Source organism: Patiria miniata, unplaced genomic scaffold (assembly GCF_015706575.1).
Source record: "Patiria miniata isolate m_02_andy unplaced genomic scaffold, ASM1570657v1 HiC_scaffold_4, whole genome shotgun sequence".
In the NCBI taxonomy this organism is placed as follows: domain Eukaryota; kingdom Metazoa; phylum Echinodermata; class Asteroidea; order Valvatida; family Asterinidae; genus Patiria; species Patiria miniata.
In genome coordinates this window covers 9,447,473-9,470,687 of record NW_024037071.1, presented here as the reverse complement: position 1 = coordinate 9,470,687, position 23,215 = coordinate 9,447,473, and the positions used below count along the sequence as shown (strand labels likewise).

Below are 23,215 nucleotides of genomic sequence, written 5' to 3'. Positions count from 1 at the left end.
AGCTCTAACCACAGCTTGTGAAGTATAGCAACTGAGTGTGAGACCCAGTCTTAGACCCATCTTTAGAATTTTTCAGGGGCTTTGAGCAGTGCAAAAAGTATGGATTTGGGTAACATATTTTTTTCTTGGGCACAGAGGGCCTAAATTGATCCATTTACACACTTTGAGAAGGGATTATTTTCACCAAAATGCCTACTGAAGGGATTTCGTTCAAACATTACACCCATGCATCTTCATACTGAAAAGTTCAGTACCGTGGTGGATTACAACTAAAATAAAACGATGGCGCCTTGCAGGGTTACCCCTGAACATCATATTCCTTCTTTATTACACAGGAGCACTCCCAGTCTCAGGCAGTAGACGTAAAGTCCAAGGTCATGGTCAAGTCAGCTCGGAGACTTCCCATCTACCAGTTCTCAAGATTGGATCAAAACACCGACCTACACAGACCGCCGGACAACTGGCTTCGGAGTGACGCTAAGCTGTCCAACACCTGGGTGACTGGTGAATGCACACAGTTTTCAAGGTAACGTTGTATCTGCGTCTGTCCTGTTTTGAAGGGTAGTGCTATGGTTTCTTTGGCACAAGTACTCGATGGTGACACTATACAATTGTTGTCAGCTTTGATGTAGTCATTGAGCTTTTTTAATGCCCAAGTAGTGTACAAATGGCACCCGAAGTGAAGCATTGAGTGCCATTTGCCTCAACATACATACATACATCCAATAAAATTGTCTTCTATCACAATTCACAGTGCTCGATACATCTCTGTAGAGCTATAACCATGCAATAAATTCAGAATATGAGCTAATCAAACTTTGGCATATTTCTCTTCTGGACAGACTGTTTCGTTCCATAAGGCACTCATCAGCAGAATGACAAAGTATAGAATACAAGTAGCATCTTACCTTATTTCGATTCAAGCACGCGCACGCCTTACGCGCGTTACGTCTTTGTTCAGCTCCGGATTCAGAAAGAAGAATGATCTCCATCTAATCCTTTTGATGAACATTTCCGTATATATGTATATATATGTATGTAAATTGGTTCTGCTGCCACAGTAGTTAGCACAACCTGTGATGGCAATCAGTTCTTTAATAAATGTTGCCATCGGGCCCTGTCCCCTGCCATGAGCCTGAAGTTGTCCAGCTGTCGTATGGTCTTGAGTGGACCTAATCCTGCTGCTTTTACTGCTTTTACTGCATGCAAAGGAGTTCGAGGAGATTGGATCAATGGCGGCCTTGGCGTGCTTGGTATCTGGTGCTTCCCACTACGGCAAACTCTAATGCTCTCTGGGCTGGTGCATCAGATGCCATCCGTAGAATGTGGCCAAGCATGGACCATCTACTGCTCATATAGTGCCATTTACCGTTCATAAATGGAATATTATACACATACCAGTATAGACTGGCAATGAGGTCACTAGGGCACCTCTATGCGCCCTGAGGGACTGTGAGTGACCAGAAGGACCCTCTTTTGGTCACTCACAGGCCTGAGGGGGGCATAGATGTGCACTAGGGACCGAATTATGCCAGGCCATATGTGTTTTATAACACACTTCTATCCAAAATAAAAAGAAAAGAAACTTTTCAGAGTTTTATAATTGACTGTTTAGAATTCAACAGTTACCTCAGAACGCTTTTAGTTTCCCTAGATTCAGTTTTTGAGTTTGAGTTTTTGAGAGGGCACTGTAACCAGTCAAACATTTTTAGTATAGTGCCCGATCGGGCACTGTACTCTGGAGATTACGCGCCATGATGTCTTGATGTCGACACTTCTCTAGTTCACGCTGACGCAAATTTCATGCACAAGCCTATAGTGTACCCCACGTAACCGTGTTTCAGCCAACCAGGATAAAGAACCAGCAAGAGGCGTGTTATAAACCCATTTATACCACATTGAATTGCAGGCTTGTCTCACTTGAGAAAGAATGTCTGAAAGCTTGTTATAAATAGTAAGTTGCAAACCAGTTCCTTGCAAATCCGTCACAAGTCAAATCCCAAGTTAGGTCACAGGTTACACAGGATGAACGTTGACGACGGAATACCTTTGTCATAGTTCATCTGGATAACTTGTCTCTGGACTTGAGACTAAATGACTAGTACATTTGACTGACTTGTATTCACTTTTAACGATTGATTTGATTAGGACTATAAAACATTTATGTATTTCATACAAATTTCTAATTTTTTTTTATAAGCAAAATTTGTTTGATTTTAATTCTAGCTTTGCCATGGCTGAAACATTGCCGGATACTGTTGGTGAAGTGGACGTCATCTCGGCAGCTGAGGTGAGAACTTTCAGAAAAAAAAATATTTTCAATTTCAATTTAGGCTGATTGAGCCATTTAAATGTGTGACAAACGGTCTGAAAGGAAATTCATGGAACAGGGCTAAACTTGGTATGATGCTTTAGGCAAAATGACTCTTAACGCTACTCCCAGGCCCTTTTAGCTAGGAACCATCATCAATCCTCCAACATTCTCAAAACTTTTGCACTTATGTTCAAGTCAAGTACCCAGCGCCTCAATTCTTCAAAATCGTCAGACCGTCTTGCCTCTCAAAATGCATTCATCCTGAATCCTCCAAAATCATTCTCCTCTTCAAACACTATTCATCCTCAATCCTCTAAAATCCTCATGTTTCTCAAACAGCTTTCATCCTCAATCTTCCAAAATCCTCCAAACCCCTCCAAATCCACCAGGAGGATTTTGGAGCCTGGATTGAGGTGGGCTAGGGTTTAAGGACGTATAGCCTAGGCATTTGCAATAAACCGAGAATGTACATGTACCTATCGATTTAATGAGAAAATCCTTGCTCAAAGTGAAGATAGGATCAGAACCAAATACCCTGTGAAAGTATTCCACCTGAAATGGTATCATTTGCAAGAAAACACTCATTGAAGGCAGTTTAAAAAAATTGTGTGTGTTGGCACAGTTTAATTTACATACATCAGCAACGAAATCCAGTTTATGATACCCCAAGATTGTGCATTTATGTTTTCTCGAAATGTATAGTATCCGGTGAGCTGAAAAATCAAGAGTTAGTTGTTATAGGCATCATACTTATAAATGATTTTGAGCAATTTTGACGCTTCAAACGAAAAACATGCACAAAAAGTAAATAATCCCATGTACTTTTAATAGACTCTAGGTAGGACATGTGGCTGACCTATAATACGATGAGAAGGAGTGAAATTTAGCATTATAAAAATAACCAAGGTGGTTCTTATCATTATTTTGAATAAGATTTGAAGGTTTTCATGGTGAAGATAGCAAAAGATGAAGGTTTACGGTATCACCATGTGACAGATCTTCTTTGTGAGTTTGTGGGGTTTTAAAAAAAAATGAAGAAAACTCAACGTTTCAGACAGTATTGTCCAAAACGTTGAGTTTCCCCTGGTTCTTTTCAGAATCTCGCAAACTCACAAAAGAGATTTGTCACATGGTGTTACCGTAAACCTTCATCTTATTATCATTATTTTAATTGCTAGTTCATGTATGACCCCTTTTCAAACAGAACATCAAGAAACTGCTGAAGATACCATTCAGTAAGACCCAGGTCAGCATGGCCGTGCACCGCGTGGGCAAGACCCTACTGCTGGATGAGCTGGATTTGTACAAGCACCTCAGAAGTGCATCGCAGGTCAGCAAGTTAAAAACAAAATCATATTTTTTTTTTCATTAGATAATAAATGTGCAAACATAAATGCGCAACATAAAACGTAAAACCCTACTTTGTAAAGCCCCAGTCACACATTTACAGTTTGGAGCTACGGATCTCCACGGTTTGAAATTCGTAATAAACCATGGGAGTACTGTATTCATCCTTAGTACATCTTTGGTTATCCGTCATCTTCCTTGCGTATTTGTGGAGGGGCTACGGAAGTTTTAAACTGTTTAAAACTTTCGTGGTGAAACGTCAAGAAAATCAATCCGTAGTACAACCTTTGGACATCCGTAGGACAACCGTACTGATTCGTGGCTATTCGTACATATTCTTGGAGATTCGTAGCTCATTCGTGGTAGAAATCTCTAGGAATTCTCTACAAATGTCCGGATATGCCGGGATGTGCTAGGGTTCTGCTAAGGTTGTATTCTTGACTATTTGTAGGAGAACCTTGGTCATCCGTGTCCCACTCGCAGACAACCGTGACGTTAACGCCATCATTCTTAGTAATACCGTCGATATTCTTCACCAATCCGTCCATATTCTTGACAAACCGTGGTGTATTCGTAGAGAAACCGTAGGACAGTCGTGGCTATCCGTCCTGAAACCGTAGTGCATTCTTAGAAAGTCGATTTCACTAGTTACGATTCTCGACGGTTCATCGTGATCGCTTGACTCCTGGTAAACCGTAGATATTCGTAGCTCCTAACCGTAAATGTGTGGCTGGGATTTAACAACTGTTTAACAATGGTTGCCAGAGCTGTGCCATGCCAAACCAAATATGCAGCCACTCCTAACTGTTTCAAACGTCGAACTTCCCATATACGTAATTGAGATACTTCATTCGGCGCAACTGTGTACTGCCTGTTTAAAAAGGGTCTAACTACCTTCAGGGTTTTCTGTAGACAATCTGCAAACTTTAATATGATCCAGGGTGAAAGCAGTGAGTGATAACTGCTGAATCCAGCAGAATCCTTCAGCTAGAATGCAAGATCATCCGCCCAATCCCAGAGAAATTGCACTTTGTTGGATGAAGATGGATTTAGCGGGGCTTTATTACAACTGTAATCAAACATCATTAGTCATGAGCTGCTAAGCACATAAATGTGCTAAACACTGGAAATATTTGCTTAACAAGAACAGGTCACCGGCCAAAAACTTGTATGATTTGTATTGTTTGTGACTGGTTCCCAGCGGACTTTTGTGTAACACATTAATCTGCCAAGCAATATTTTTCTACTTGCAATTAGGCCTGGTGTCTTTCTTTTGTTTATCAGGGAGAAAGAGAATGGATGAAGACCTTCCTCATACAGGCGGTGTTGTCCGAGGGGAAGAGTCTGACCATGAAACGCAAAACCAACGAGCTTCTTCAAAACTGGAATCTGTTGTCCAAGTTCCTGTACTACAGGTAAAAACACGAGCATCGGCTTCTTGAAAATGTAGATGTTAGAAAATCTAGCTATTGTAAATGATAGACGCCTTCCATCGTTGTCACCCGGGTTTGATTCCTGCCTGGACCAATATGTGGATTGGGCTTTCAGTCCCCACTTGATTCCGTGGGTTTTCCTCAGAATATTCTTCTGGGGTTTTCCTCCCACAACTGAAACTCTTTACTGGGCCCCATGGGAGACCAGCAGATCCCATTGAATGGACTATCCAGTTAAAATAAGAATTAAATAAATGAATCAATCAACATACTAACTTTTTTTCGTATTGGGCTCCAAATGTGGGTGCTGTTTTCGGGACTGGGTTGAGTGGTAGGCTCATTAGAGCTAGCAGCTTGCATGTGTGGTGTGGTTTATGATAAAGCTACTGGTTATTGCAAAGAAATTGTACATTATGTATGTTATGGACACAGTAATTAATACCATGTGAACATGAGACATTGTTACATTCTGTCTTCTATTGGACAGTATTGGTAATTCATCAGATGAGTCAGTTCCCCAGCAGACCTACGACTTTGAGGAGCAGCACTTACCACCGAACCAGTCTGCTCTGATCCAGATACCAGACCTACTACCCAAGGTATGGACCAGCCACGGCTATTACAAGCCTTTACAGAATTGGTGCCTCGCTCTTGCTCATGTGTGTATTCGGTGCTCATTTGACCAATGGCATGTTCACATGTATCAAAATGCATTCGCGTCTCAAATTCAAGAATGTATGCAAGATGTACACAAGCATGGTGCAGCCTCAGTAACGGTTTATTGTTGAAGTTGTTACGTCCCAACTAAATCAGGAATTTATAATAATTATATGTCTGTAGCTACTGTTTGAATAATAGACCAAGTACATAAAGACATAGTCACCCGAGGGTCTTACGGGTTTACAGGGTATCTCATAACAGCACCAGGTATCTGATGATAGTACATATTGTTGATGGGTACTATTGCTATGAAATTGTGTCATTTGCAGTTTGTTTTGAGAGACTAGGCAATATTTTGTTTGCAGACCAAGCCCAGTGAATTTGCCCGTCAGGCCCTGTGGCAGTTTGAAGATATCCGCATGCTGATTGGCACTGACCTGCCTATCTTTGGAGAAGGCATACACCCCGCTGTCAGCCTGAGACTAAAGTGAGTTGTCATTAGCTAGCTATATCTGTCCATGAGATATTAACCTTAATTAAGGTCGGTTCATACTCGGCACGAAAGCAAACATGTATGCAAATTTGTGACATCAGGGAAATTTTTCGTCATCAAATTTGCAGCATCAAATCAAATCAAATTTGCATCATTTTTCAGCAAGTTGTAAATTGTAGTGCTTTCTTTTCTTTCAAAAAACCCATTTATTGCCCTGGATTGGATGGGTCCAGTCAGGACACAAAATAAATGCAAAAAGTAGGACGCTACACACGTTGTAGATCCATACATGGTGCCCGGATGTGCTGTGTTCTCATCAAATCTCGCAGGTTTTTGACGTCAACTTGCACATTGCTCTTTGCAGGGACATGAGCAGCCCCATCAATGTCCTGACTGGCCTAGACTATTGGCTGGATAACCTTATGTCCAATGTACCAGAGCTAGCCATGTGCTATCATCTCAACGGCATCGTCCAGAAGTACGAACTGCTCAAGACCGAAGAGATACCCAACCTAGAAGATGCTAACTTTGCTCCCCAGGTTAGTCAACATTTCATCACTTTCAGTACTGGAAGTCTTTAAACCCCCCTCCCCCTTCCCCAAAAAAGTCTTGTTGAACAGAACTACTCTGAGAAAACAATTAAGTTTCACCCCTGAAAAATAGACCTCTTTGTTAAATTTCTACTTTTTTCTAGGAAAAAAAAATATGTAATTCACTATTTTTACATTCTCTCTCTTTGAACTGTATTGGAATTAAAACTCTCTTTTTTTCTAATTTTATTTTCTGGTAATGAAGCCTAAGCATTCCTCCAAAGCACCCTAAGCACTCAATTCCACTTTATGAAGGCAGGGAACACTCAACTATTAAAAACAGTCACTTGATTTATTTTGACTGCTGGGCTGGCCTTGTTGAAATTGCCATCCAGAGGGGGAGGCTTAATACATTCTTAACGTGATCCAAGTCCAGTTAAAGGTATAATATGCTGAATGTATACTGTCATCACACGCAAGTATATAACATTTTACTTTTTATAAATATCGCCTTTTGTGTTTTTTTTAAGAGAATATCTGAAATTGATATCAGAAGTCTTTTTGGTGTCAACATTTTAGGTAGTGAAGGATGTCGCACAGAACGTCTTGTCTTTCCTGAAAAGCCACTGCACTAAAGAAGGACACACGTACTGGCTATTCAAAGGTAGGCTGAACGCAAACTTATCTCCAGTAGCTTAAAGGGAATATACAACATTTGCTTTTGCTGTAATTTTGCAAAATGGATGGATTTGGGGGATTAGTATTTTAGAATGTTTTTGCGTTTGCGATTTTCTGGTCGGGTCGGGTTGGGTCGGATCGGGTCGAGTTGGTTAAGCAATCTTGTGAGAAACGCCAAATAAACCAAAATATACCAAAATAAAACAAAACAGTTCAGAAAATCATGCGATGTAATGGTATTGCGGAGTTACATGTACTGTGCCCAGTTTGACCAACCTCAACCCACTACACAAATGTGTATGTGGTTTGCGGTCTATCATGCACAGTCTGTAACGTGTAGGCTCACCAGTAGGTCTTGTTATGAGTCTTCACTGTACCGTACGATATGATTCTGTTACTAAGAGACGACGATTTTCACGCGACGCGGGTAAGTTCAGGCACAAAAAGCGGACACAGTTACCAAAGCGAGATTTTTGCTTTTGTTTGGGTCAGTTCGGTTTCGGGTTGGTTCAGGTCAGTTTTGCTTGAATTTTTGTTGGGTCGGGTTGGATTTGGGGAGTTCAGATCGGTTTCAGTTCGGATTCGGTTTATATTTCTATTGCTTTGGGTTGGGGTGGCCTGGTCAACCTGACCCGATGTACAACATTACTCGGGCGGAGATGACGTTACACTTTCTCAGCATATAGGAAGGGCGGTTTTGGGCGGTGCAGTGGACTGATGGATTCATAATCATCATATTAATTTCCATTTTCAACATAGGTGAAGATGAAGACGTAGTGAAACTCTACGACCTGACAAGTCTGTGCAACGAGTATCCCAACAGGCCCTGGGAAAATCCCTTCATTTCACCGGTTGCCATACTGCTGTACAGAGTGGCAAGGAATCTGTCCATGTCCGGGCCAAACAAGAAGTAAGTGTGGCAATGCATCAATTTTGGACGCGTTCCATCAATTCGTAAAGAGTTCAGCCAGAGTTCTACCAACTGAGCCATCCAGCTCTAGGTTGGTGTGCACCCAAAATGTCAGTATTCTATGGACGCTAGTCAGAAACCATAAATGCTGTGTGGCTAGGTCTCATACCCAAGTCGTGAAGCTTGCAACTGTACAACATTAACAATGCTGCACGCCTGAAAACAAGACACCTTTTTCATTTTAGTTGAATCATCTCCAAACTGCTGTTTCTCAAGTTTATATCACACTACGTCAGCACCACCAGTTGGTGTTTGTTTTTCACTTCTTTGTAATACTGTTTTGGATTCAGGGATAAAAGCACCATCTACAAGCTGCTGAAGAATTGTTTGCAGTTGCTGGAAGGCAGGGAGGGGAGCCATCCGGAGGTAAGCTGCCCATGACCCTGAGACAAGTCCTGTTACCCTGGACAAGTCTTTAGAATTTGGAAACTGAGTTTCAACCCTAAAAGAACCTATTGAAGGCCGGTTCATACTTCGAGTAAAGGACGGCGGCAAAACTGGCCAGAATTGGACAGTGTTCAATTTTACCAAATTTGAAACGTGGATACTTTCTGTGGCATTTGCATTTGCATTCTCAACAAGTATCAACTGGCCTTAACCCTAACTCCCTGGGCCTTTTTGCTAGGATGTAGCTTCAATCCTGCAAAATTGTCCAATTGGCATCCTGGAAAAATAGCATATAGCCTCAATCCTGCAAGTTCATCCATTATTTCCTGAATATGGTCCGTGGATGGGTGACCACTGCCTGAATCCTGCATAATCCTGCGGCAATGATTGTCAATATGTTGAGTGACACCCTGGAGCAGTACGGAGGATTTCAAGCATAATCCAGGCCTATATTTACATGTATGCATGGCTGAGCAAAAACAACACAAGGTTTGGCCCAAGACCTTGACAAAGTGCATCCTACGAAATCAGTGACGCACTTTTGCCACGTAACCTCAATCCTCCAAATTCCTCCACTTCGGCAAAGAAGATTTTGAAGGATTCAGGGTGGTTAGGGTTAACGTTTCAGTTACAAAACACTCCCTGAAAATCGTTCTCTCAATTTTTACTCTTTGCGAAAAAAAGGTAGCAGCCTCAGCGTGTCACCTCCTGTCTCACGTCTTCATCAACGAGGACGACCTGACCGACTCCCCGCCCCCTGCTTTTTCAAGCTCCGCCTCCCAGAAGCCCTCCAAGAAGACCCCACAGCAAGCAGACTCCTCGTCTGGTGATGATGAGGAAGAATTCGTCATCGAAGAAGAGGACGGAGAGGCGTCGCTGACCGTGCCCACCATGGACACGCAGAGCCTGATGCTGCCGAGCGGTAAACACGGTGTCTTCAAGGAGCGCAGACGACGTAGACGGTCGGCCAAGACTGTGTACGCCTCCAAAGAGGAGAAGGCCAAGAAAGCTTTCACGTACATCGTCATGGTAAGGAGGAATTTCTGCTTTTTTTGCTGGAGTTGAAGGGTAAGCCTATTGTTTTCCAACCGACTGACTAAGTCACTAACTGATTTGAGTCGCTGCGCAAAAACAAAATTTAACAATAATGTCTTCTTTTTTATAGTTTTCTTTTATTCGTCTACCACATGGACAAAGACCATTTCAATGATGGCATGCCATTTAAAAAATAGAGTAGATCATTTGCAGCTATCCAAAAAGTAACCGACCAAATTATTGTTAAAAATCTTACTTGGTTTAAAGATAGTAATAGCACTAACCTCACTGTGAAAGTATTCCTTCTGGCATGCTGTCATTGTGAAAAAAACAATAAAAGAAGGTCATTTCCAAATATGAGTCAAGTGACGCATTTTTCGAAATTTCCATTAGTTGGGCTATAATTGGGCGAATCCTTGAGTTGGTACAGGCGAGCGCATGATGCGCCCGCGGTTGTTATTTTCGTTGGTTCAGTGCAGCGTTGCGCACCCGTAATCAGCTGAATGAGAAACATGCTCCAGATGCTGATTCAAAATATGACATGGCAACTTTTACATTGAAATCGAGATCCTAGAATATTGTTTTCTCGGAATATACAGTATTCATAAACTAAAAGTTCATCAGGTTAGTTGTTAAGCACCCGCCTTTAGATTTTGAGCACCTCTGTTGCTTCAAATGAAACAAATGCAAAAATGTCAAATGATCTACTGTACCTTTTAAAGAAAGATGAATATGTTGTCTCCTACTTTCTAGGGTCTGAAGAGCATCATAGAATGCCCCAAATCGACAGAAGCACCTAGTCAGGAACAGGCGGCCAAACTGCCAAGTCCTCTGCCATCCCCTACTCGAGTAAGGACCCTTTGCTACCCTAGTAGCTCCGTGGCGGGGGAGAGCCGGGGGAAGACGGATCGTGCTGATGCTGAGCTGAGGCAACTACCGGAAGGTACTGGAGAAGACCAGCGACAAAGTGAACAGGAGGCATCTTACACAACAAACAAGAAGTGCGACAGTAGGGCGGAAGCCAAGCAACTTGGCGCAGAGAAGAAAGAGTCGTCAAAGAGTGATTTGAATCTCAGTGATCAAGTAAAGGAAGTTGGGATCGCATGCAGCACAGAGTCAAGAGATTCCGGTGAAACGAAGAGTGCCACTGAGGTTTCAGATTTAGAGATTGTGGTTAGTTCATCCAGCGTCATGCCGGTCGCTCCCTTCCCTGGAACGGCCGATAATTCTGGGCAGGATTTAGAGATCAGGGACAGTGCAAAACCAAAGCAACCAAATGTAAGCAAGTTGGAGACTAGCGGCCCATCAGTGCATGAAGGTATCCAACTCAGGGATCAGTCAGATGACAGCAACGAGAGCTCTGGTTCGTCAGATACTTCGTCATGTCTCCCAGAAGACACAAAGCCATCCACAGGTGAAGAAGAACCTCTCCCACTGACCGATCTGTCCATCGCCACCAGGACCTGGCACCCGGGAAGCTGGCAGCACGAGATGAACTTCCTGCTGCTCAAGAAGGCGTGCGAGGCCTACCTTGTGCTGGCCAAGATAGCTCGTGATTCGGAGAAGTATGGACGAGCTCTCCACTTGGCCCACATGTCCTTACTCTGTCAAAGTAAGCACCGATGTTATAACCAATCTTAAGCCCAGGGCCCAAATTCATGGCTCTCCACACCATTAGTGAAAAATCCCTGCTTACTAAAGCAGACATTCCTTGCTTATGGTTAGCATATTTGTGAGGTATCTGGCAAAATGAGACGGAACTGGGTACAGGCCGTAGTGGAGAAAAATGCGAAAAAAGGAATGGGGGTGATTTGTTTTTGATTTTCAGATTTATATATATTTGTAATCTTTGATTTGTTTACTGCACATATTTTTGAAGAACAAGTCTAAAAATTGTGAGGAAAAAAGTGTTTTTTAAGGAAAAACATTTTGCCATCTTTCATTTTCACGAATACAAAACTCAAAACTTTACGGGCCTTTTTCTCAGTATTATATTTTCTTGATATGTCGATAAATGTGAACTTTAAACAGCCATAACTTGTGAACATAATGTCCGATTGAAGTGCAACAAACAGTATTGTGAGGCAAATTTTATGCTCTTTCCTTAAACCCGCTAACCCTTAATCTGACCTCTGCCCAGTTCTGTCACATTTTGCCAGAACGCCTCACGTTTTGACAAGTTAGGAGTTTTGGCATTTGCTCATACGTATGTCCCATAATTTATAGGATTCTGTGCTTATTTGGCATGTTTTTGCCAGGGCTGTCAGCACATAACCTCCATCTATTTCACGGAGACCATAAACAGTTAGCACAGCAAAAAAGGCGCATTTTCAGATGGAAAGTTTGCTAAAATTAAAAATCGCCATGCGTGCACATCCCCTCCGAGAAATAGAGGACAATTTTCACAACTATAATTTAAGGATTCTGTGGTTACTTGGCATGTTTTTGCCAGTGCTGTCAGCACAGAACTTCCATCTTTTTTACGGAGACCATAAACAGTTAGCACAGCAAAAAAGGCACATTTTCAGATGGAAAGTTTGCTTAAATTAGAAATCACCATGCCTGCCTATCCCCACCATGAAATAGAGGTAATCTCTATTTCATAGTGAGAACAATTCTCTGCTCCAGGTAGCACAACCTTTCCGCTAATGGTTAAGCAGTGCCGTGAAACTGGTTCTTGCTCATACTTGTTGCAGATGCGAAGCGAATTGATGTCTCAATAATGTTGGCAACAATTAGCTGCATCATTTGTACCACTGCTCATTTACTGTCTGACGAAAACGATAATCGTTTAGGTGCTTGCCAGTCAATGGACGTAGTGAATCTACCAGATACAAACAGCGCCCCCAATCTACTCGGCGACCAGCTAGCGGTGTGCGGTGACTGCCTGACGCTACTGACGCACAATCTGGCCTCGTATCTCAGACAGAGGGAAGACTTCAAGTACTTGACGGCGGACGATCAATTTATCCTGAGAGTTGTTCAACAACACCATCCCACTAATGGTAGGTCTGGTTCAATGTTTTGAAAATTTGGGACTCTCAATACTGTGCATGAGAGTCACAAAACTTAAGGTACTGAAAACATGCAATACAAGAAAATAGACTGGCACATGAAACAACCAGTCCAACACCCTTTTACTGCATCAGTCAACTGTGTCAAAAACAACATCTGGTACCGGTCTGTATTTCTACACATCTCTCCATAGTCTGCCACCAGACTACTGAAGAGGTCAGTCTTTCTAAACAGTTGGACGTGTACCAGTCTAGTCTTAGGCTTCAAACTTAAATCACTTGGCTTCACTCTCGGGTGCAAAATATGAAGAAAAAAAAAAGTCTCCTTTAGAAATTGAAATGACTTCAAACTTGGCTGGTGAAATACTGAGGACCTTGTCTTTGCCTCATGAAAACTTTGGAGACTTTGTCTGTTAAAGAGTTAAGTTGGTCTTAATTTTGTATTGCATGTTTTTCTGCACTCAGTGTCCCAGTCTGGTTCAGTGTGATCTCTAAACCCCCAGGGTATTTTGGATCGAAACCCTGCTGTACGCAGCAACGTGCAACACTTGTCAAAATGACAAGCCTGTTTAGTGTAGCAAGATCCATCACGTCAACAATTTGAAGGCCAAAATACCTCAAGATCGAGTCATCGACTGCAGGGGGATTGGCCTTTTGGTGTTGATGGCTCAATGCAGCAACGACCAACAGACTAACGTCTGGTGCACTTTGTTGCATCTGGCATGGTTAAGGTTGAGAATCATGATTTAAAAATGTCATTGTAAACCCTGTGGGGAATGTGGCCAATTGGTGTGGGTCTGTGACTCAAGATCAGATGGTCATTGGTTTGAATCCAGTTGCCATGTCCTTGGGCATTATGGGACAATTTGTGCTGCACAAAACCCCATTCATAGCAAAAACTGTCTCACAATTCAATGCGAAGTTTAACACTTTGGGTCCCCCTGTTCCAACAGAGTACGAATGGGCCGTCGATTTTCGCAACGACACTGAGCACAACCTGAAGACCAGCATACAGTGCTACATGCTGGCGCTGAGTGAAAGCAGCGACCGTGGCGATGATTACGTGACGGCTCTGACGAGAAAACAAGGCAACGCACACAACGAGTTGGGAGTCTACTACATGAATCAGGCGCTTGTGTTACGGAATAACGAAGGTGCGTGCCATGGGTTTGTTTGGAATTAAATTGTTTTAAATTTCTTTCAAGCCTCAATCTCTGTTTCTGAAATCCAAACGATGTTCCAAGTTGCTTAATGTAGAAGTTAACTGCTGCATTGATCCGTGGTGTGTTGTAACTCATCACCGACACCACAAACTGACACTCTGTGGTGCACACACTCTTGTTTTACTATACACCCGAGGACAATGCTTTGTGTTTCCCTTTGTCACTGTAATATAACACTCTCTCGTAGACTAAGCACACGAACCTACTACAGAGAACCGTTTTGAACAAAAGACCCAACTCCCGAGGACTGAAAGGATCTGTTGTTCTCCCTTTGTGTTTCTGTCCTCGGGGGTTATGTAGAACATGTACATGCGTACGTGGCAAGTGCGCGTACTTTATAGAACCGCATAATTTTGGTTTTCACGAACTGAAACCTGTCTTAATTTCACCAGTTGAAAGGTTTTTAATTAAATGTTTCTGTAACCCCAGAGGTGTAAGGATGGAGTAAATTCGTGACAAACCTTCCAAAGTATTAACTCTGAATTGTATTTCCGCCACATGCTTGGGTTTCAATTCGTGGAAACCAAAATTATTCTTTGACATGTCAGTGTACGAAGTGCGTGCGCACAGTTTGTGAAACCAAGATTATTGATTATGCTGTTTTCACGAAATGAAAGCACACAGCATGTGCGTGTCAGTTCGTGAAAACGGTGACGAATTGTACAAAACAATTACACACAGACAAAACAAATTCTGAACCTAGAGGTAATGTTTGTTCCGTCAGTTTGTGAGCATTTCATGATAACTTAGACAGTTTCCTAATCTCGTCAGAGTGTGGCCCTCTATGCCAGTACCCTGAAAACAAATTGGTAAAAAAAAAGTCAAGCAATGTTTTCTACTCGATATAACGTAACCTCCATTGTTGGATCATTTTAGGAAAATTTTACAAACTTTTGGAAAGAATTTGCCTGTAAAAAGTGTCAGCATTTTTTTTTTTTTTTTGGCCAGCACTGGGCAAAGCATTTGAGCAACGCTTGCCCAAGTAAAAAGAATATAAAGGCTATAATGTTTCCGTATGGTGGCTTAGACCCAATTTTTGACAAGATCGTGACCGACTGATCCAAAGCACCAAACTTGGCAGATAGATTCTTATAGCCCTACAGAAGATATTTAGAAGGGGTGGCACCTGAAATTCTTTTGGGAAGGGTGCCTCATTTGCATAAATCGTAAAGACCTACCGTGTAACATATTTGTTCCCATATTTGGTCATATTTTTATTTTTCTTATTTTTTGAAAAGTATATTTTGGTAAGTCTACTTTTAATACACATCCTTACTTTAAAAATTTTCTAAAGCATATAAGTGACTGAATAACTATGAGAACATAGCAACGATCCAAAATGGCTACTATTATACCCTAAAGTTGCGTGCATTCCCATAAGAATTTCAGGTGTCACCCCTTCTAAATATCTTTTGTAGGGCTATAAGAATCTATCTGCCAAGTTTGGTGCTTTGGACCAGTCAGTCACGATTCCGACCATATGCCACCTGACTAGTAGCACACAATGGATCCAAACTGATCCAGAGGATTTCAACTCATCTTAAAAATTCACGAAGCTAACGTTTTGAAACTCCGTATTCAAAAACTGTGGCTGTTCATGCAATGCTGTGTTTTGCTTTGTATTGTATTGTATTGTATTGTTTTATTTCTATTTGTCACAAATTAATATAATGCACATGCAACATTATTTACTACAACAATAACTAAAATTAATAGAATGCTAATATATGTACAACACTTTGATCAATTAAACATAAATGGTGACACATGAGGGAACCAGGAAAAAAGCCTAAGCTTATACAGAGCCTGGTCCCGTTTGTGAATAACTTATGAAATAAACAACAATTATAGCTATAGTTTAAAACAGTGGTCAATAAATTAATTAATTAAATATTTACTTGGCATAATAGTAGAAAAACTGAAGGAAATTGAAATATACATGTACTAATTTACAATATAACATTTAATTATGATGGAGTGTGACTTATACAAATGCGAATTATGGGTGCACGTCTTATATAATACCGGAAATAAGTAGGTTTTTTAGATATCTTTTGAATTTATGCACAGTCCGAAAGAAGGGTATAGGGGTAAGCTGATTCCAAAGAAGAGGGCCTTGGTGTCTAACTGTTTTCATGAATGATGCGGTCCTAGCCTTACCAATGTGAATTTTTTTGGCTGATCTTGTGTTATGTAAATGAACATCTAGATTCCTCACAAACATGGACCTGATATTTGTAGGTAGTAGTTTGCCTTCGAATTTAAACATTAGGATTCTTAGATGGTATTTGTACAGTTCAAAAATATTCAGTGTTTTATATTGTCTACTTCATGGTGACAGGCAGTCTTCAAAGTGAGCAGGATCTGTGGCGCAAGAGCCTGAGATGTTTTGAGTCCGGCATTGAGATATTCGAGAGCGTGAAGGACGGGGCCAACATCGCCCTCCTGCTGTGCAACATGGGCAAGCTGATGAGACTGTGCGCCTTCAGCTTCGGCGAGAGCGAGTTCTGTAGCGGGAGCGAGATGAGCCAACAGGAACGCTCCTACTACTACAAGGTAGATAAAAGTCCCACTGGTTACTGCTTGGGTTATTCATATAAAGTTTGAATTGTTTTTCAAATTTGAACAAAGAAATTGACTGGAGCGGGGTTTGAACCTAGTCGTATCCTCTCTGAGTGATCTCCGTTTACTATTTCCCGGGTTTGCAGCTTTGCTAATGTTGCTAGCATCGTGACTTTGGGCCTGATCCCTGGCTACATGACATATACGGGTTTATGGCTTCTATCTAGCGCCCCTTGAAAAAAGACCATTGACAAAATGGTGAACCGCCAACATAGGGCTGGATAGATCAGTTAGTAGAGCACCGGAACGGCAATCCGGAGGTCACTTGATGGTGTGAACATTTTACGAAACGAATAGCGTACAAGACACGATAGGTCAATTTGGAGAACACCTTCCGGATGTACAGCAGCCTAACGCTCGGACAGTGCGCAGAAACGTTGTAAAATACGGACAAAATGAAACAAGCAAGAACCTGAACAGAACAGTGACAATGTGAAGCTTATCTATAAATTCAGTTTCAAGTTCAATGAATGTAATTCCATTTAATTGACGTCCTGTTCTGTTATTCCGTTTATTTCCTTCATCGTCTTGAGGCCCATTGTCATCATTGTGTTGATAGCAAAAGGCCTATTCTAAACATTGTATTGGTAGTGTTTTTGGGTAGTCACAAAGAAAGGCCTGTGTCCTTTTCATCCATGGCTAAATATCAGGAAAACTTTTACTGACTGTGTGGTCAATACCCAGACGAAAAATTTAGTAATATTTCCTATTTTTGTGGGCGACAAGAACGTATCCAAAGAGACATTTTTTGGACTCACCCCGTACTTGACAGAAATTGCATCATGTAAATGACGCCACATTCGGTCAACAAACTTACCGTTGAAGCCAGACCATTTTGGATCGATGAAAATCACAAATTCAAGACACGATAAAAGCAGTTTGTTTTGTCTCCTACATTGATAGCCCCTCTTCCATTCCTGTTTCTTTGCAGGCCATTGATTATTACCAGAGGGCACTGAGGCAGCTTGGCCAGCGCAAGAAGAACCCGTATCTATGGGAATCAGTGACATGGGAACTGTCATCTACATATTTTGCCATGGCAACCATCTTGCAGGACCATCCACCCCTGTCTTCTATGGCTCAGGAACAGGTATATCTCCAAAACACGTGTTTGCATCGTTTGCGCTCTTTTGCTGATTGTGCATTTCGGTTTTGGCGTATCGGCTTTGATAAGCAAACATGAATTCTGTGCCAAGTTGTCTTTGCAGTCAAAATCAATCATGTGACCGTTTTCAACAGTTACGAGCTCCCAGCCTATGTACATAAAGCAGAATTGACTGGCTGTTTATGTAACTTGATACAGCTATGCTTTGATTGTAGGTGATTGATAAGCCAGCTGTGCCTACCAGTTGCCTGGATTTGCCTGTTGACTGAATTTGACTAGTCACAGTGCTTGCTTGAAATATGATCTTTCTGTTGGTGACTAGCCTGTGTAAAAGGCATGGCCGGGGAAGGACATGGAATTTTTGACTGTCTGTGACTGTTCAAACAGTAGGAGGGTTAATGTACAGGTCCATTCTTTGCTAGGTTGAGAAGGACATCATCGGACTGATGAACAATGCCTTGCATCTGTGTGAAGTAGAGGACATCACACCAGCCAAGCAGCCTGTGTATCAGTACCGGGCAGCTACCATACACCACCGCTTAGCATCTATGCATCATAATGCCTACAGAAATCAGGTAAGCAAGCATGTTTGGAACTCAGAACATTTTTCACTGGAAATACTACCTGTTATTACTACGATGTTTTTACTCGCATTTGGCAGGCGGACTACCGTCAGGTCAATCCCCTGCTCAGGTCAAACCCTGCTCAGGTCAAACCCTGCTCAGGTCAAACCCTGCTCAGGAACTTAAGTTTTTCCCATATGGGAACATTTGCCTAATGTACATGCACACTGACTTTAGAATAGCTCTCTTGAGCTAAGATTTCTGAAATTTTGGAAGACTCTTTGCTGTTCTCATAGAACACTGCTAGTTCTCACAAGGCCATTTATAAGGCCTTTCATAAGGAACATGCTCCGTTTTTTGGTGGACAAAAACAAAAAGATTTTTTTCATCAGTCGCACTGATAAATGGATTGAAGTGCAGAGATGTGATTACAAATTGAGCATACTGAAACCTGATAATGTTGCTGACTTAATTGATAACTTTTCTTGCAAATAAATTCAGGAGCTGTTCTAGCATGTTTAGACTCCTGAAACCTGACCCATGACTTAGGTGGATTACTTTTGATAACTTATCACATCACTGGGATGATGATTTTTTTTTCCAATTTTTAGATGAGTATGTTGTATAGGTTTATAAACCTTACGTTCCAGTGTGTTTTAGATTGAACTCCTCAAGATCACAGTTTATTTACCATCTCCACAGTCATCCCTGCAGAAGCAGAAGCACACGCGCTCGCTGGCTGAGCTGCATTATCAGAAGGCCGTCAGGCTGTTCCAGGACCTGGACCGTCCCTCGGAGCTGCTCAGGGTTCTACTGGAGAGAGTCGCACTCCTGGAACACCAGTTTGAAGGTAAACATTCCTGTCAATATCATATGAAACTAAAGTAGTCCAGTATGGGCTCCGTGCACAAGTACCCCTTCAACGGACAGAAAAGGAGAGTTGGGGGAGACCTAGACTGGTTCCCGGTCCATCCACTGCGTGTTTCGAATGATCCAAATTAATTGGGGGTGGGGATTAGTCTGGGAGACCATCGTAAGTAAAATTCAAACGTAGTCGCGCGCCGACGACGCCTGATGCTCACGCGAAGACCCTGTGGCTTTAGCTTTGGCACATTCAGGAAGTCGTGCATACTTTGCACGCGAACCAGTACAGTAAAGTTCGCACACACTGTGTGTTCGTCCACGGAGCTCTCAAAAGTGGTAAAAACGAGCCCTCCTATGTTGGCGCTCGGAGCCCATACATCATTGCTCGAATCTTCAGGGATCCTTTTTTTTTCTTTGGTAAGATCCCATCTCAATTCATATCCAGAACGAGTTCAGGAAAAGTTGCAGGTAGAATCATTCACTTTGTCCAGAGGAAGCTCTGCATTTGTGCCGGACATGTTCTGGGGAAATTTTTATTAGCAATTGCTTGACTGATAACTACATTGCCGGGAGGATTGGAGGGAGAGGAAGTTGTTCAGTATCCTGCAACTTGTATACCTGATACAATGTCTGCAACTTGTCTGGATCTCGTCCCGGATATGAATTGAGATGAGCCTTAAGAATGGACCCTTCCTGTCGGTCATTCAAACAGTACGCATTGACCAATGAGGCCACAGCTTTTGGTCAGGTGACCATAATTTGCTCCGTCGAACCCAGTCACAAGCACTGTGAGAAATGTACACAAACCAGAGGTGGGCGGGGCATATGACCAAAAGTGTACAGGTCCGTTATGGTACGATCAGGCCTACAGCATTTCATGCAGTGAAGAGCTTATGTTGCAAGGCAATGATGAACTCATGTTCAAAAATACTTGTTCATAGTATACCGATAATGAATGTTCATGAGTGCAATGGTAAGAGCAATTTCATGAGGTGACAGAGGTTTGCCTCATGGAACGGAACATTCCATCTGTGACCAAATGAAATGATTCTTCCCATCCCAACACCTGAACAAATCCTCGTCATCTCATTTGTCAGTGTTACCAATAGTGTCAGCGTGAAATAACACTTCTTTTTACCGTGGAATAGAACTTCTAGTTTTGCGTTGCGGCTGGGACGAATAATTCATTTACATGTGATCAACGACCTACCGACAAGAAGACGGGGATTTATTCAGGTGTTGTATAATACAGACTGTCACGCAATGCAATGCCAGATCTCTTCAAACTTCTAATCAATCCACAAAGAGGTCTATAGCTAACAAGCGATTTTCCAAGTTTACAGTTGACAACAGAATTTCTTTGTCATTGCTAATTCCCCTGTAAATTGTGAACCGACATGTGATTAGACCTGCAATTCACTTCTGATGGACTTGTATACCAATTTCAATGAATTGTTGACATTTTAGGTCAGTCTGGCATCAGTGCACGCATCAAGACATTACATGCAGGCCTGGAGGCCCTCCTGCAGTGCAAGGACGCGCTGAGCGCATTACATAAAGCAAGAACCAAGGAAGCGACGCAGTCTGACGTGCCTGCTGGTGCCACGCGAAATGTTGACGGAGTTGACTCGGACGTTGTCGATCGCTGTCCGAATCCGCAAGAGTTGGACGTGGAGGAAGGCGATTCCTCTGGTTTAAGTGGTGACAGTGAGGGCGGCAGTGTTGAGATTTTGGACTCAAAAGGAGTTTTGTTGGAAACAAGCCTGCCCAATTCTAGAACAAGAAACCAGGGACTCCAATCTGAAGTGGGGAAGGGATCATCTGATGAAGAGAAAAAGCAACAGGAGAAACTTCATGATGACTCAAAGCAGGACCTAGGTGCTCACAAACCTGCCCAGGTGAGCTCCAAGAAGAGATACGGAGTTACAGGTCAGGGGTCACATGCAGAAGGTCTTGGGTCAAAGGTCAAGGCCAGACTGAGCGAAGGGGAAGAGGAGCAGCAAAGGAAACTTCAAGTTGACTCAACGGAGGAGGCAGGCTCTCACAAGCCTGCCCAGGTCAGCTCCAAGACAAGAGCCGGTATTGGGGGTCAGGGGGCACATGCTGAAGGTCAGAGTTCAAAGGTCAAGGACAGACTGAGCAAAGAGGAAGAGGAGGAGCAGCTGAGGCTGGAGACAATGTGGGAATCCAGGCTGCAGTATATGCTGCGGAACCTGGTCAAGTTGCACAGCGCTAACAAGAAAGGGTAAGAGAGGATTCAATATGCAATCGGACGAGAGGCAGAGTTATTTTTAATTGATAGCTCTTCCTAATTATTGTTTAACACTGGACAGTTTATGGGAAGTGTTCAGAGGTGACTAGCATAGTTTCAACCTCCTAATTTCTTCTTCAAGATGGGAATAAAATGCTTGATCACTTTTGCATTGATATACCTACATGTAGTTTGGACTGAGCTGAGACTAGTTTCATTGTGTTCCTTAAAGGGACACTACGTCCTTGAAAGTGACCGATCGGGCTTTAAATGAAATGATATTAAATGGAAAGGGCATTTAAAAGAAGAATATAAACTTCCACAGAACCATCATCTTAAAATTGACCGCTTTTGTGTTATTCTCGTGAGAACAAATTCCGAGGGTCAAATTTTGACTCTCAAAAATCAAGCTGTTTGAGTGCTAGCCGTGATTTCACTCGCATGTGTTCCATCGGTGCATCTCTTGCTGCGCACGTGCGGGAAACAACGTGTCTATTGGTGCTGTGTATTTTGTGTACTTCTACGTAATCTGTACACACACAAGGCGTGTACTGTATATTGAGGCGTCCGACACAGAAGCCGGGGTAACTAACGTCCAAGAAGGAGCTTTGCATTTACAGCTGGAAATACGTATGCTTTGCCAGAAAATGTCCGCCGAGTCCGGGTTTTTTTTGCCATCTTTACTCAGGAACAGTGCGACATTAGGTTAGTTCCTTTCAACCAGACCTTTGAAGTAGGATAAGTGAAGAATCTTAAACATAACTAGAGCTATGTCTGTTCGATGAACAGAACATAGGGCTTTTCCGTTTAGTTTTATTTTTTATATAGCGCAATATGAATCAAAGATTCCTCAAAGCACTTAACAACATAGGACTTTGTTTTAGGTCAAAAGTGTATCACACCAAAAACGTGTACAAATTCAATGGGATTTGGGGTGGACCCAAAAAGTTCAAAAAGAAGAAAAACAAAATCAGAAAAAAAATAAAGGCTTTTCCGTTGTTCAGTGGAAAAGCCAAAAATGTTGGCGCTTTCAGGATGATGTGCCCCTTTAATGGTTAGCAACTTTGGTCAGCCCCCCAAAAACTTTTGTGTTGTTTAATTTTGCCTTTACCTTCTTTCAGGATGCAGCAAATAGCCGACTACAAGAAGATGTATGCAGCCTCCTTGGGGAGAACCCGTCCCTCATCATCGTCCCCATCCTCCCTCTCATCTTGCTCCTCCTCATCGTCTCTGACTCCCGAGTCCACTAAGACACTGGTCAGCATCTTGGACGAGGTGCAGCAGTTGTTCCAGGGTGTTAAATGAAAAGAGCAAACCTCTCTGTTTTGGCTGAATCAGAGCTGGAAATCCATTTCTTGTGTGTTTTATTTGTGTGTCAGTGTTTGCAAATTCATTTTGATCGCAAACTTGCAATCGATATTGTTTCGTTATATTTGTGGTTATAGAGCCATTTTATCAAAAGAGCCCATAGATCATTGTCACAAGTCCCCACAAATTCTCACAATGCAATCACAAGTCAATGACATGTCATCCTATCTCATGTCAAGCTACTGAAGTAAACTGCGACAGAAGCATTCCTTTGTTACTGTTCATCCCATGTTTAGTACATTCCTTGTGATGTCTTTGTGATGGGACTTGACAGCAACAGTGACACTGTGACTCGCAAGCCTGAAGAAACCTGCAAAGACATCATGATGATATGAAGAAATGTGGATCCATAAGGGAA

At 42.2% G+C, this 23,215-nt stretch overlaps 1 protein-coding gene across 2 annotated transcripts in view; it reads left to right on the top strand.

Annotated features, from left to right (window-relative positions):
- LOC119739675 (erythroid differentiation-related factor 1-like) overlaps positions 1-23,215 on the top strand; it is a 26,034-nt gene extending 2,819 nt beyond the window's left edge. For both annotated transcript variants that reach the window (XM_038214688.1, XM_038214687.1), the window contains 20 exons: positions 336-526; positions 2,227-2,290; positions 3,519-3,644; positions 4,946-5,076; positions 5,582-5,693; positions 6,120-6,241; positions 6,612-6,786; positions 7,357-7,441; positions 8,215-8,365; positions 8,716-8,791; positions 9,497-9,841; positions 10,601-11,459; positions 12,643-12,852; positions 13,815-14,015; positions 16,426-16,640; positions 17,638-17,796; positions 18,234-18,386; positions 19,077-19,224; positions 20,706-21,483; positions 22,611-23,215. In XM_038214688.1, the coding sequence (XP_038070616.1) occupies positions 336-526; positions 2,227-2,290; positions 3,519-3,644; positions 4,946-5,076; positions 5,582-5,693; positions 6,120-6,241; positions 6,612-6,786; positions 7,357-7,441; positions 8,215-8,365; positions 8,716-8,791; positions 9,497-9,841; positions 10,601-11,459; positions 12,643-12,852; positions 13,815-14,015; positions 16,426-16,640; positions 17,638-17,796; positions 18,234-18,386; positions 19,077-19,224; positions 20,706-21,483; positions 22,611-22,794 (4,485 nt within the window). In that variant the 3' untranslated portion in view covers positions 22,795-23,215. The remainder of the gene's footprint in view (positions 1-335; positions 527-2,226; positions 2,291-3,518; positions 3,645-4,945; positions 5,077-5,581; positions 5,694-6,119; positions 6,242-6,611; positions 6,787-7,356; positions 7,442-8,214; positions 8,366-8,715; positions 8,792-9,496; positions 9,842-10,600; positions 11,460-12,642; positions 12,853-13,814; positions 14,016-16,425; positions 16,641-17,637; positions 17,797-18,233; positions 18,387-19,076; positions 19,225-20,705; positions 21,484-22,610) is intronic.